The 16076-nt window shown below is 41.9% G+C and overlaps 1 protein-coding gene across 3 annotated transcripts in view; it reads left to right on the forward strand.

The window, feature by feature from the left end:
- LOC111251529 (uncharacterized) overlaps window positions 1–12620 on the forward strand; it is a 16163-nt gene extending 3543 nt beyond the window's left edge. The window contains exons 2-6 of one of the 3 annotated variants that reach the window (XM_086991126.1): window positions 5445–5532; window positions 5952–6266; window positions 9290–9372; window positions 9804–9881; window positions 10039–12620. In XM_086991126.1, the coding sequence (XP_086847252.1) occupies window positions 10054–11994 (1941 nt within the window). In that variant the 5' untranslated portion in view covers window positions 5445–5532; window positions 5952–6266; window positions 9290–9372; window positions 9804–9881; window positions 10039–10053 and the 3' untranslated portion in view covers window positions 11995–12620. Of the gene's footprint in view, window positions 1–5374; window positions 5533–5951; window positions 6267–9289; window positions 9373–9803 lie in introns of all 3 variants that reach the window. The other 2 variants (XM_086991124.1, XM_086991125.1) reach the window with 2 other exon arrangements.
- Window positions 12621–16076: the final 3456 nt, after the last annotated feature.

Below are 16076 nucleotides of genomic sequence, written 5' to 3' on the forward strand. Positions count from 1 at the left end.
GCGGACGATGAAGAAGTTCGATCTCTCGTTTCCCTAGGTACCTTCAACATGGCAAACTGACCATTATTATGAGAGGGCTTGAGAAAAAGGCTCTCCTAACTTCTGTGTATCTTTTTTTCAAAAGGTGTTAAACACGAGCAACGAAAAGCAAAACAGCTATCGTAGCACCCCAAAAATCTACACTAGATACCCATATACAATTATGTCCTTAATATGCTGGACCTAGCGGAGGGAGCCGAGTGTGCAGCGTGCGCCGATGACCTTGCCTTGTTGGTCACTATTCGAAAGGAAGATGACCTTGAAGATCGAGTAGACCTTGTATGACCTAAGCATTTTTTTTCGAAATTGCACTAGGGTTGAATAAGGTTACTTTCTGACCAATAGAAAAAGTGCGAAGGACCGAATTTCTGGTTAGGCGAAAACACTATCGAAATTATAAAGGGAACCTAGATATCACAAAATGATCCTTGACACAAACTTTAGGGCATACGCATATGCAGAATATGCAGCGATGAAGGCTCTGTGAATCTTGTACGATCAATGCCCATTGTAAGATGGTCATCTGAAATGTGAAAGACGCCTATTGGCAGCAGTAGGTGAGTCTATTATACTGGAACGTTACCTCTGTCATTGCCCTCAACAACAAGAGGGCAGGGCAGAATAAAACGGTGCTGTCTGGGTGGCTAACTTGAACGCGTTGCCATGAAATCTATGCATATCCAGCCATCGCTGGTTCAGTTTCAGCATGGCAAATGCTTACCATGGTATACATGCGTATAAATACTATGCCGCTTCATAGATCTATTAAAGAAACCTCGGACGATTCCATCCCGGCTAGATATTATTGGAGGCGAGTTCTCAATACTCTATACGGTGATTTCATATTTGTTCACACATTTAAAAATAAGCACAAAAAAAACAGACGGACTCCTCCTCTCGCGCAAAGAACGGCAGACATCAGCGCCAAAACGTCGCCATGGGACCTATTGTTTCACAAAAAAGCCAAACATTACCTACAGGAGGAACCGGGCTCGTGACCACGCGGAAGTAACAAGAACAATGGGCGCATGATGCACCCCCCCCCCCCCCCTAGACTGAGTATGGGTATCGCCACGTAATATGACCGGCCATTCGGAGAACTCACGTGTCACGTGACCGAAATATTGGTTAGGTTCGTACCTATATGGTGAAGGGTGCAGTGAACTGCGCTATAAGGCTGTTCGTTTCATACGGAAGGTGGTAGTGTCCTAGAGCAACGCTTACTAAAGTCAATGCCTGTCAGAGTCGCTTAAAGCATTATTTGGCTTCAACGATGTTTGTTCACTTAAAATAACTATACGCTTTTAGTATAGAATGAGTATCAGTCAAAAGGAATGGTTGACTGCGACAACAGACGTCAACTTCAAAGTAAGATATGACATCGATCTCATTAGCGTCGTATGCGGCACGGCCTCTATATGCTTCATGTGTTTGCTCTCACCTACTGCTTTCGAGATTTTCACAACAAACGGCAGCGCCATGTGAAAGGATTCAGGACGATCGAAACCAATAATCCCTAGACAACATTCACACTAAAACGGCATCCCTATTAGTGGAATCGTTTTATAATTATTATACGGTAAAGCTTGTTAGCTTCGTTTCAATACAATAAACTTCAACCCTATAATATTTCCCTTGACATGCATCTGATTGGCGTATCGTTCCTTAAAGTACGTAACAAAGTTAAATGAAGATGTCAACTATTTTATATTTTCTTCGCGAATTTGCGTGTTTCTTGTGAAACAACGGAGTAGAACGAAGTGAGCAGAAATAATTGCAACACATTTAACCTACACTGAAAAGATCAGAATATGACTTAATGCCGAGCGTTTCAACTTGAAACGAAGTTACTGGCGAATTTGAGGTTTTTGCTTTTTTCTAGCTAAGTGAAAGTTACGTACGTCGCAAGACGCATCGCTCTTGTAACAGTGATTAGCAATAACAAGTGAACCGGACTGGGCAGCTTACATATACGCACATCTAAACTAGCCTTTTCACTATATCGTACAGATTGTGTGCACGTTGGCGCCTCGGAAGCATCGAATGGAACGCAGTACAACGATTTTTATTTGTTTCCGCTATCTGCGTTTAAGCGGCATATTTTGAATGTCACGATAGAGCAGCAAATCGAAGTTGAAATGTTTTGTGACCATTGTATCAGTCATAAAGCCTTCTGTACTGTTTCGTCTATCGTGACGATCAGATTTGGTGTTGGTAAAGAAGAAACCCATTTAGCAATACCAACACAAGTGATTCCCTGATTTTGATCAAGCGTTATGAAGATTTATAAATTAGAAAAAATTGCTCGTATCAATAAGACTCTGATAAAGACGTTGATCCTTTACAGTAACCTAATTTTGCTACCCTTTAGTTAATGCATTATTAATACAACGAGATTGAATGTATGCAGGATTTTTTAGCGCTACCTATTTTTTGGAGTTGATTTCCGTGGCAGTCGACCTGTTACCTACTGCCTAACAACAACTGCGTAACAAATTCGGTGTCGATGATCACTGACCGTTTGACAATTAACACCTTTTGCAGGTCACATGCGCGTACTAGCTTTAAACACTTGGACCCAACAATGGGTTCAACTCGTAGCTGAAAGGCTCTCAGTCACGGAATAGGTCGTCAACGAACGCCGCAGGTTTTGTATGAGGATGATTACAATCGCGAATGAACATGTCAATGCGCTGCAACATAATAAAGACTATATTTATTCGTAATTTGTAGATAGGCATGGATAGCACTTGACTTGGTAAAGGATACCTATGTCACTTCTCTACATTGAGTCCTATGGAAGCAAATTATATGCGGTTTGTTTTTACCGACGGCCTGACCTTTGTAGGACAGGCTTGCAAATTGTCCATTCTAATGCAGACATCGGTGACCTTGAGAATGAATTGGTTAACGTTACGTGTAGCTATAATGCATTTAGCTTTTTTGTAAACATTTCTAAATTAGAAAGTGATTTTTCTTCAGCTTCCAAATGCTCCATCAGACAGATGAACAGCCATTGAATTAAACCCATCCGCAAGGCACTTTGGCCTGCCGTTTGTCCTCTCAAAAACCCGATAATATTCCGCTAATAAAGTTGTCAAGGCACTGTTAGCCGTGTCAGCGCTGATTTTCTTCATGCTATATGCTAGTAAAAGCTAACTCAGACTGTAGGTAAATGTTGGGTTGATTTCAGTCTCCTTAAACCGATTCGTCCTTTGGGCTAGCATTTTTCACTAAAGTTTATTTTATTATTATCATACAAAACCATTGATTTAGGCCCAGATATTAAGTATCATACGGCTGTAGCGTTCTAGTTTTTGAAGTCTGGAGTTTAAGGCAACGAAGTAATGCCTCTTTCACATTTGTAAACTCGTTCAAATCCTGTTATATTTTGCTCCAGGATGAAGCCATCAATCAGAGCGTTCCTATTTGTCCGGAACCATACATTTTAATTTGTAGAAATTTTACGCCTAAATAAGAATGTTTAAGACATGCATGCGGAGTGTTCATGATGAATGCACGAGAACCACTTTCTTTCCGATGCGGGCCGGATAAAACTTGACAAAGTATCTAGATTATTTCGAGAAACAAGTAGTGTCCTGCACATGCTTCTCTAGTCCCAGTTTTTTTTATGTGGGCAAGTGCTCGCTACACGTCTCTGGTCGTTTTCATTATCCTCTCGAAATGCCCCTGATCGATAGAAATATAATACGCCGAGCATGTAGCTTTACTTGTTGATTGCTTGTACAATTACGTGTGTTCATTTGTATTAAGGTATATTGATATAAAGGTACCTCTGATACCTGACGTACCGTTGTCTATCCAACACAACTTCAGTTAAACCCAATTCATTAAGACAGAGCGGGCTAACTAATGCTAACGTGTGTACACCCAAGTCCGTCATCGCGTGCGAAAATTATGCAGTATAGAAACGAACGTGCTGGGTTATCATTAATGCTTACTTGTGCGCGATACAACCCAAATAGGGAACTATGGGAATAGCCGTCGAAAAGATGAAGGAATACAGAAACATGCTATCTCCTAGCAGCGCTTTAGATTCTGCCCTGTGGTAGATCTTTCTAGTTCGCTCTGTTGCTGGAACATTTCAAATGGCATCCGCCATTTCATGACAAACAACATGATGCCTTCTCTGTACCCCCAACATACTGGCCTTGGATCAGTCGGCGGCGTGTCCACTACTCAGTGGCGTGTGTTTGTACAGCACAGCGAATCCAGCCAGTCTGACACTTGATGGCTGCAGTGCATCTACGATACGAAGCGGCGACAAAATGAAATGGGTTGATTTGAGGCAGCGTTGCGGTAGGCTGCTTGCAATAAGGCAGCTCGTCGCGCTGTTATCGTGCCCTCCTCGAACACTTTGTGCGTGCATCCACACATATAGTCAGAAACATCACTCATACACAGACAATGATAGAATGAATGTATTTCATTGGCGGCATCGATGGCATGACGCGCTAATTACAACGACAGCCAGCCTGAGGAGGAGCAAACCTTTACCGTCACACCCTTCACAGATATGTTGCCTGCATGACTCTCTTCTGTTCTGTAAAAGTTGATTCCCGAGCCCGAGAAGGGCACTCGTCATGCAATGCAACCAGCTATGTTCCTTGTCTGTTCCATTGCAAAGCTAGGTTTCGCCATATCCTTTCGAGCCTACTGAACCACTATGGGCCGCCGGCAATTGAGTCGCGAGGCCGTAGACTTAATAGACGCTTTCCAGTCAACGTTCCCGCTAGTCTCGACTTGGCCGATTTCCATAAGATTTCATCGACGTGACTTTGCTACACCTCTATGCTAGGGACGCTGTTATAGCGGGAGAGAAGAGCGAGAGACAAATTTAAAGCTAGGCTAAATACTACTGAGTAAACACAAAACATTTACATGTCTATTCATAGTGATATTTGCTTGCGATGACTGCTCGCTAAAGACTAGGGAAAAATAGGGTAATAGAGAACGGAATCGCGGGGGTGTTAATAGGAAACGTACAAGGATTGGCAACTTCAAAACGGTTGAGATGAACATACAAATATATTGGTTTTATTTGTACAGTGCGAATGAAAGCAGCAAATCCGCGAGGTTTCTGTTCGTGCGAATCGAGGACAGCAAGTGAGGGTGGATAGAGAGAAAGACCAAGAATTATACACGGGTAAAAGTAATTGAGCAATGCGAACACGGCCTCCTGATCAGTCGCTGACTGTGCCTTCGGATAATCTATTTTGTAGTAGTCAGCTTTGTCTCAGTATACTGCACTGTGGGAAAGCCAATGAAATCTCGTACCATGTAATATTCGATCTTTCTGAGCTTTCATTTTCAGATCTTTAAACAGTTGACACAGGTTTTCGTCTACCTGCTGACAACAGCTATTTAATGTTTGTTGTGATTAGGACCTGCGGAGGATGTCGGGGAGCCTGGTCTAGCGGCCTTTTAAACGTTCGGCCGAATAATGAAGCACCCAGTTTTACTAAAATCATGGTAAGATAATCGTAATTTGTGTGTAGTAGCGCTCCGACTATTTTATGGTTTGATTCTTCTCAAAATGGCAGTTTATAGGCAGTAAACGGCATCTGCGAAAGGCCGGTTTAACTTGTTGTATTAGTGACATAATACATAAACACAGCCATATATATGTACCTATGAGTAGTTATATCAGGGAGTACAATGGGAACAGCAGACAGAGAGTACGTGAGTGGACCTGCACATGTAGCTAAGAATTGAGATGTACCGGGAAATTGTTGACTGTGTCCTCGCGCAACTTATAGCAAAAGATCGACCAATTTTTGTTCTTATGTAGCTGTCGGTTCGATGTTGTTACCGCTATAGCTAACGTTGTTACTACTTTGTCGGCTTGATGCCATACATCGTTTTTTACCATTTATTGGATTCGAGCGAAGGACTTGGACGATGACGTGCTGAATGGTTCCTTTATTCAATGGCGTGTAGCATGTCTATGCGTCTGGCCAGCTAGACAAAAACAATCGACAAAGACCGCGCTCAAAATAGGAGCGACTGTAGCAGCTGAAGCGGTGCTATTAAGATGCAGGAATGCCTGTTCTACACAACCGCCGCGAGCTTCCCATATTCGTGGTTGGAACTATACGCCACTGGATAAAGGTCTCAGAGCCCACAACACTGAGCAGATAGCAGAAGGAAACTGCGCACAGACGATCGATCGGAAGATCGTCTAGGGACAGCTTTCGTCTTAACATGTATGTACATTCCACCACTCTAGCCAAAGGCCATAAAAGAATTCTTTGTTGGGGCAAACATGGCGTGGGTGAGACCGTTGGAGATAACCAGAAGGAGCTGTGTAGATTTATGGCTAAAACAGAATAGGATGGGGTAAAAATTGATACAATAGAAGACGACAATGATTTGCGTTATTGTATGAATAAATTTGAATTTACCGCCAGCACTATTAGCTTATGTTGACGAGAGTCATAGCAGATACTATAGGGTTAGTATCATTAGTACTAGAGTATTTATGTGCCTTCATTTTTGTTAAGGATATTATTTTCATGTTTAGCGTCTCTATTTGATTACTTTAATATTTTTCGAAGTAAAAGTAAAATTGCATTTTGCACCTATCATTGCACCTATTATATATCGCAAGTGGTTGCCGGCAAGTTTCTTAATAGTCGTATAAAAGCTCTTCTTTGATGCGTGGTTTCTTTTTGTAGCAGTTCTTATTTACTACTAATTGTTAGTGTAAGCATTTGCATATTTTTTGGCTAGGTGCCAATTTTTTTTGGGCACAATAAAGCACATCCTACATCTTTAGCCTGGATATAATAATTCCTTGGTTGTGACAGTTTAAACGGAAAGCTCTATATATTATTATAGAATTTTAGTGGCCTGTCAACGCTGTTACTTATCACCAGGCTCAAACAAACCTCCTACATACGTACGATAACCGTTACCACTATTTGGTAAAATTATGAAATCTGGGTGGAAGTAGGGCCTAGTAGTATTGAAAACAGTTATCACATCGTTAGTGTAGATCCTAAACGGTAACTGAATGCTGCCAAGTTGCAAAAGAGAATGTCTAAATTTCCTCAGAGAAGTATCGAGCTATTTTTAGTTACAGTAAAATCAAATGCCTTGCCTTAGAACGAAACGCCTAACTTACCGCTAGGGATCTCAGATATATATTTGATTGCTGGTAAAATTTACTATACAACCAATTATTTGATCTGAAAGTGTGTTCACTTACCAAACTTGCCGTATCATAGCTAGCACAGATCTATCATTGTCATCACGAATCATATCTGAGCCCTTGTGCAAATGCACCTAGAATCAGAAACGGACGGTTCATTTTTTTCCTATCGTCTTTCAACCATATCGTTTATTATAGTCAACATTATCGTTTTTTCAACCATAAGAGTTCATATACTCAATTTTGATAGACACACAGGTCTTCTGCGTGGGGTGTTCTGATAGGGGTACGGTAATGACTTTCTACCCGATCCTTCTCTAATAGATAGAAATATGTTTTTATACGAATACAGTTATAAAACATCTATAGCTCGACTTCTGTTAATTCAATTCATTTTTTATATTAGCCACTTAGCAGTGTTTTTCTTTGACTTTTTTGATAAATGATCACGCTCCGATTATGTTACTTACGATCACTTCGTCTAAATGTTGGCTTCTGAAAATATTTTTTGCTTCAGATCCTGAATCGTTTATGATTTTTCGGAGGCTCGTTCTAATGTCTGTGCCGTTCAGCCGCCCCATATTTTGATTACGCATTTGTTCAGTGATAAAATCAAGCGTGTCTTTCCGTGTAGCTCAGGAACTTCCCAATTAGCGGTAAACAATTCATCGATTGATTTTGCGGAGGAGCGTTATTACAACTAAGAAAGAGTTTTTCCGAGGCCCAAGAGACGGGTTTCTCTGGGAAGACTGGTGAAACAGAACGCAGAGTGCTTTCAGAATCCATCCATCGATGAACGCGTCCGCACGTCACGACGAACGTATAGTTAAATATGCCAGTGTTTCCATTGACTTGCTTACCATCCTGTTGTTTGGCGATTAGAGGTAGTATAGAGGTTTGATCTAAGTAGAGAAGTCCAGACCCACAATACAGTCAGCCCTGTGTTCACTAGCGTTAACAAACCCGTGTATATCGTTGACAGCCAAATAGGTTTCGTTGTCACTGGATTGCTTCAGATATGTCTTCCATCCCCTCAGGTTTTGTCGAGACTTGGCAAGTACATCGCAATCGAGCTCCATATTCTGGTTGGCCTGCGCAGCGGACGTTTCAGCCGACCCGTGTCCATCATCTCGTCCTCTAACGCTAAAAATTACAATGGATCGCACGAAAACGAAGTTTCGTGCATCTTGACTTACGTTAACTTACAGTGTTGTCAGGGAACTCACGAACAAGTTACGAATAGCTACACAAAGTTCGCTTTGGGCTGAACAGTTCATTGCCGCTGGTAGACTGCCCGTGCGCACCAGATAATGTACCACGCTTTCGCAAATGTCCCGCTGCCTGGTATTGCGGGTCGCATTGATGTTTGTACGCTTGACAGGATGAACTGTATGCTAAGCATCGTTCACCGTTCAAATGCGCGTCTCGATAGAGTGCACAATTATCTTGCATTTCTTTAGCTAAGCTCGCTGTAGCATCGCTCGCGAGACATAACGAAATGGCACTTAATGGACCTAATTCAATATGAGAGGATCACTCTGAGATTGGGCAAAAACGAATATAGATCTCTTTTTAAGAGTATCACGAAATCTGATTGTTTAAAGGTCATTTAGTATAATATGGGCTTTTTTTAAGAAAGGCCTTTGTTTTGAAGCTAATATGCCAGACAAACATCTCACAAATGAATAGATCGATTCAATCTTCCTTATATTATTTCGAAGGATTTAGCTATCCTTCCATCAGTACCTTGTTGTATTCTATCGTATTTGATCTGAAAAACTAATTGACACATTAATGGTACGAGCTTTTCAAATATGAAAAAAATAAACTGAGCAGAAAATAAACAAATAAATCGTAGTAAAATTAAATGCTAAAGTGAGCGGTAAATTCAACGAAATGTACTTAGTTACACTTGGCCCATTAGGAGCATCCTCACAACATTGAATTTATAAAGAACACTCCTAAGTCTATATCCTATATTTGGTAGAGTAAATCTGAACCTAAAGTATGAATCCAGGGACATAGAAATTATTTTATAACAATAAGATACTTACGCAAAAAAATATCTACTTTTAGGTGTGACTCGTCTAGAGGTACGATGCCATTGAAATGTTGTTGGCTATATACGGCGTCGGCGTCAGTTCCTGTTTTTACATCAAGTAATATATATGCATATATATATATATATATTACTGTTGAATGTTCAGCATGCTGCCATTTATTTTATACCTATTAGGTAAAATTTGTGACTTCAATGCCAGTGAGAAAATTGAATAAAACACCAGTTCGCATCAACGTTTGGCATCATTAACACTACCTAGCAAATAGTTATAGCACACTGGCACGATGTTTGGCTATCTAATATTTCCGAATAGGACAACTCAGATAAAAATTTCTTATCTAAAACATTATATAAAAAAAAAAAAAGAAAAGCCTTGTCGCCCGACTCCGTCCCGTTTGTCAAGTACGCATATGTAGAATTACCTTCATCATAATATCGCAATACGATCCTATTTGTATTCAGGACTCGTAGCTGATATAGACACTTTTGCGGTGTTCGAACTATTCCTTGCTGATTTGAACGTTTCAGATAGCCATAAGCGTTCTGAGGCATGGTCGATCCGTCTCAAGACAATGATACCACTAGAGGTCATCATAGCAGAAACAGGTATGTCGAAGACAACAGCTTTGAAAGCATTATCCAGACATGACGAATAGTGATCATACCGACAGAGAACTCGATTCTCTCAGAGATCCGAACAGATGAAAATTCGTATACAGAAACAGTCGAATGCAAGAGAAAACGAAGTTATTCAAAATTTCAGCACAAAAGTGCCAAAATGACGAGGGAGAAACGCAAAATCGGTCGAGATGCCAAAGCTGTTCCTAGAGAGAACTCTGTACAAGCTCTGGCTGAGGAGATGGAGAAAAAAATTGCCGAAGAGTTCCGCAAATTGATCGCTAAGCAACATTGTAAGGAAAACCGTGTCTCTTTAAAGGAAATATTAAAATTGCCTGATGTCAAAGCTGCACCCGCCAAAAACGGAAAACCAAAGCAGTCAAACCTAGCTTCCAGTGAAAGTGTGAATGGCGCCAGTGCCCAAAATGGTGCTACGAGCCCTGGCAAAAACGCATCGAAAGTTGCATCGGATGTTCAACCGAGCGCAGAAAACAACGGCGATGATGAGAGTTTTGGCGTGGCCGGAGCACTGACGACGAGTCCAATGGAGATGCCGCGTTTCGACTACCCTGAAGATATGCGCAATCGTTCGAGAAATAGTTTAGGTGTGTTACTCATGCAAATGTTGGCCAATGCTGATGGCGCAATTATGTCTCATCAACGTAACAGGGGTCTCCGCTTTCGCCATGTGCCGTTGAACTTCGACCGTTCCTCGAACGGGGTACCAGTGGTTACACGGCCGTCGGACCACGCTCGTATCTCGATCGGTCGCCCTTCCTCTCAGTCCCTTGCCGATCTAGCAGAGCTGCCATTTTTACCCTTGCTGCGGCACTCAGCCCATTTACGAGAGAGAAATGCTTCGCGACAGCAGCGATTGCAACGCCAGCTATTACAAGAACAGCCTGCTTCACAGTCTGCTTCACAGCCGCAGCAACAACTGCAACAACAGCAACTTCAACAGCAGCAGCAAGGACGTTCTCAGCCAATCGATGGTACTGCATTGGCGACGGTTGTTTGCGATCACAATCGTGGCCCTCCATGGCGAGGACGATTTTCGGTTTTAGCTGAAGAATCCGACGCGACAAACACTGACGACTCCGATACGCTGAGCGACGATTATTCGGCTCTGCTCAATCGAGACAATGAGTTCGTTATTATAATGGAGACGGATGATAGGGACTTCTTACCTCTTCAATCCCCAGATGATATTTCGGGGTTTCGTGGACCACAAATGATGGCGCACGATGTAGGATGGCCGCTGCCAGTTCTTAGCTCCGAGGCGCGAATCCTACGGAGGCGCCGTGGCAGACGAGCTGGTTTACGACTCAGCGAGCGATCCACTGGTAGCAACCGATCTACGGATAATATGCCGCTTCCCATAGTGAATCGGCATCAGACAGCCGATTCAGCTGAAACGAGATCATCCGGCAATGCTAATAGGGAACAGCTACACGTGGCTTCCGCCAGTCCGTCTATGGAGTCAGCAGCAAACCACCTCGCAAATCGTCCTGACCACGCTATTGCCTGTATACGGCAACTATTAGACCAGGTAATCAGGATAAGTCAGGAGGGCAGTAGCGCTAGCACCAGTGAACAGACATTGCCAAGAAACGAGTCCATGGCGGGGCTGCGAAGAAGCACTATTCTGCCGCGAGAATCAACGGGTCGACGGAGGTCGACACCTCGTCGCAATAGGGGTTCCGCTGAACCGGTCCCTCCACCAGGTTACCCCACTGCGCGAGTGTTTCTTCGTCGACCAGTGCGGATGTCGCGCGCTGGTCGCGCCAGGAGGTCCAGAAATCAACGGGCGAGAGCTGTTGGAACACTGCGTCGATCACTGGAGAACGTTGAAGGACGTCATCCGCTTCTACCACCGTCGCCGCGGCCGCGCGCTCGATCGACGCAGGGTGAACAAACTGGGGTAAGGCAACCAGACGACTTACCACCAGAACAGACACAACAGGCAGAACAAAGCCAAGAAGAGCAAGAGCAACAGCGACAGCAGCAGCGACAGCAGCAACTGCCAGATCAGAAGCGAAATGGCCCATCAAATGCCGCTCCGCCACGAGTGTCCCGGAATGGGAAAGCGCGTCGTTTTTGACTAGGGAGAATATAATAGCCAAGCATCCACGAATCATCCCTTACCTCAATCGTGGTCATTTGTGAAGCTTGGACTTTTTTTCTGGAATCCAAACCCGACCACAGATTTTCGTTTTCTGGAATCCAAACCTGATCACAGATTTTCGTGTAAACGAAGAAGATGCTTAAAGGGGAGACTGCGAATGAGGTTGTCTCAAAAGAAAAGTGACTTTTTCAGTGGAAGGATTCAGTTTATGACGGTACGGCGTAGAGTGTGATAATAACGACTGACTGTCCAGTGTGTTGTATTATTAGAAACCATTTGCATTATTATATTGTTGTGATATCTAATGCATCATAAATAGATGATGTATATAAATATTTTATATGTAATATAGCCTGTGACATATTTTTATAGCATTGCTGTTTGTAGGCTAGAAGAGGTATTATCCTTATTATTATTATTATTAAAAAAAAAAAAAACGTAAGCTAAAGGGACAGCTGGTGGTCTAGGTTCGAGTCCAGCCGTGGACACACCTAATTTCATGCTATGAGCCCTTAACGCTTAACGCTGTACCGGACGTAAAACTAAATATTTAGATAGTGTAATACTACTCTTCTTGTAAAATATAGAACGAGGCGTGTAAATACGGACTTCTTTTTTCAAGTTGTTTCCAAAACTCTGCCCAAAGGAAAGCTGTAATTTTTATCCTTTTTCCACATCTGCTAGGAGAGTTCATATTAATATCGCCATATTCAATATAATTACTATCCACCGTGATTACATCCTCAATATCACTCACAGGCTTGTTTCAATGCTCTATTGCGAATGTGCGAACGCCTGCCTGGGAGAGTAAGCGGGATGTTGTAGTCGTGTTGAGTCTAATGACTTTCAATAACACTCGATGCATAGTATTAGTCCGCCGGGTTCAAATCTGGGCTTCTCGACAGCTGCATTTGCTGACCCCAAAGTATGTTATTATCTTCAAGCAAGCTCTGATCGGCTCGTAAGAAGTCGATGCATCACGCTGCTGACGAACGTGTGATCTTTTTTTCTGACACTTCCAGCTATGTACGGTTATACAACAGCATGTAAAACACGCAAGTAAGCTTCTCTAATAAGGGGTTTACCTTTCTAGCAGAATGATGGTGGCGTAATGATCGTTGTCACTAGACACTACACCTTCATGCATGAACATTTGTATTCGCCTACAATAGGCACAATCCAGAGGATGTGCCTATCATTTCTGCAGTGGGAAACTAAGGAGGAGGAAAATGCAGAGGAAGAAAAAAGGCTCCAAATATGCTCAAAATAACATGAATGAAATTAGTCTTTTGGTTTTACTGTGCCACAAATCTGGCCAACGGCCCAGTGTCCTCATTCAACCTGTCTGAATAAAGCCATGTTATTGTCCTCAGAGAACGTCAATCTCACTTCTATGGCATATGACGCGTATCCGAGGTCTTTGTAGCGCTTTGATCTGGACAAACGGATCATCACAAATGCATTTCGAATGTATTTAGTCCGTGTTGTTCATTCATTTCATGTATTTTCTGCTATTTTATACTGAAACGTGCTTCTTTTGCAGCGGAATACACATTCACGATGTCGTACGATATTTCAGTGTTCTTTTAGTAGCAGGAATAGCAGATGAACGTATGCCCGTCACGTAAACAGTTTGCAAAGAGTTTATCCAAATTTTTTGTAGGTAGTACTAATATGAGTTTCACTATTCAAAATGTCGTTGATATACACGAGGCGTATACGAAGAAATTTTCTATTAAACATAGCACATTCATCGTGAGCGACAAAAACATGGTCATATCTGAATCTAACACCTACACCTTGTACTGCTTACGGTGTGGGCCTGACAGGCAGGTTCGTAATAGACGTGTTTATGTAACGTACATACTATTAGCTTGGATAATCCTTCTTCTGTCAACCCAAATTTTTTGTATGAAGCAACAAGCTAGTGCTCAATTCAGGCTTACTGACACCCAACGACTGTATTCACTCGATATTTGCAAGGAAGTCTATAGTAATTTTCCGATTTCGCCAATAACTTTTCTCTGTATCAACCGTATCTGAAGTAGTCCTAGTGCATGTGGGCCTTTTTTCTTCTCTCTTAAATATGCCATGCATACGAGTTGCCATGGAGCACTGCGGGTTGATAGTAAGTCAAAAGTTCCGAACGGTTTAAAAAGTTGTGAAAAAATTTTACAACAGGTTAACCGTTATAGCCCAAATGAACGATCCTATAGGCGATAAGTAATCCCGTCGTGGTACTATGGAAACCTCCACAATTCACAGCAATAATTTCTTGAGCCTTTTCAGTTTAATCTGTTTGTTCCATTCTACCTACGAAAATCGTTTTCATACAGAGGCGTATGGCAAACTTTCAGAGGTCGCCCCGTAGGGAGACACTGGGCACTAAGTAAGTTCCTTTCGAAAAGAATTTTCGATGAAACTTGTTTCAAAACGCTCGCTTACATTCGCTGAAAGATCGATACGCATGCGGATTCGTATGAACGAAAACACGATAAAGTTAAAACCGTGTTTCAACTTATAAACCAGCGAATTTCTATTCCATAAACATTCCCTGTGTTGACGCAATCAATAGTATTCACGATTAAATATGCACGACACTGTGTAAATATTCCTTCGGTTATAATTGTAAATACAATTTGTCCCTAAAGCGGTTTTAGAACACAATGCTCCTATCGGTCCCTTAACGTTTACGTGTGCACCCATACCAGTTACCATGTACAAGGCCATGGAACGTTTGTCACTATGCGTAGAATCTATCAGGAAGACCTACGCGCAGATCTCTCTTCATAGTGTACAATATAATCTAACTCAAAGCTGAGAACTTTTAGTAAGCAGGATGATTACTTAGCAATATTGAAGTGGCAAAGGTTTCACGTAAACGCGTTTTCACCCATACGATATTCAAAAACATTGGAAAATAATCGTAGACAATTTGTAGGTCGACACTTGTTTTTTTTTTTCATTTTAAATAACCATAATATAATTAGATGATGTGGAGCAAGCAGCTACAAGTTACCTTTCCGTTGATGATTAAGATGGTATGGGATTATACGATTCTTGTATAATTGGCGCAGTCCCAATTGGCTAAATCGTATTTGGGTTTCTTACCTATAAGCAACGGGTCGGGATGCATTGTGTAAGGTGTTAGTTTCGCTGTTTACGCTAACTTCATCATCGAGTTCCTATTACTGCATTTCGTTGTAAACTGCTATAACTTTACAATTTGACAAGCAATGGCCCATTTGTCCCACATGTATCCGTCGATCTTTGCGTCCAACAAACGAAAGTATCTATTAGAATCGAATAGAAAAAGCGCTAGGCAATTTAGTATATGGATTTAGCTATAATTTTCGTTGTATGTGCGTTGGTCTCTTCTGCAGGTGCGGATCTAGAAGGAGTGATTTTGGGGATCACCGCTGTAGCAACGCTATTTTGCATATAACACCGAGAAATCTACAGTTTTGCCTAGTTCCTTTGGGCGATACTTCAGATTCAACAGAGATCAAAAGTCTCTTTGTCTTCCAAACGTCTTTTTTGGGCCGAGGGCGTCAAGGCTCTAACTTGTTGACACGTTTAAAATCTCGTAACCAAAGTTATTCGCTCATTAGTTGGTGGGACACAAATAACGCTCTTCAGTTATATTACTATGAGATTCTGTTGGGAAGCAACCGTGAAGCCGTAGGGTAGTGAAATCAATATTTTTCTACTTTGGTACATCTCACTGAAATAAAGAAAGCATTTAAACATAAGACGAAGAAAAAATGTACAACGAATATTTCGGACGAAGATTTTCAGAGGCGTTCACCACCCTATTAAGATATATCAGCAGAACTGAGGCAGCTGTATGGGGATAAATAAAAATATGGATAAATGAAAATATTTTTCGTATGACATACGACAAGTTATATGTTGGGCGACCAAGCCAGGCCACACATTTTTCTCAACAGGCCGTTAATACGGGTGGCCGCACATTAATGCGTTCTCAGTTAAGTTATTCGACACACCATATAATCAATGAACTTACTTACCAACGACATGTTTATGAAGTCTAATGA

This window comes from Varroa destructor, unplaced genomic scaffold (genome assembly GCF_002443255.2).
Source record: "Varroa destructor unplaced genomic scaffold, Vdes_3.0 BEIS01000005.1, whole genome shotgun sequence".
Classification (NCBI taxonomy): domain Eukaryota; kingdom Metazoa; phylum Arthropoda; class Arachnida; order Mesostigmata; family Varroidae; genus Varroa; species Varroa destructor.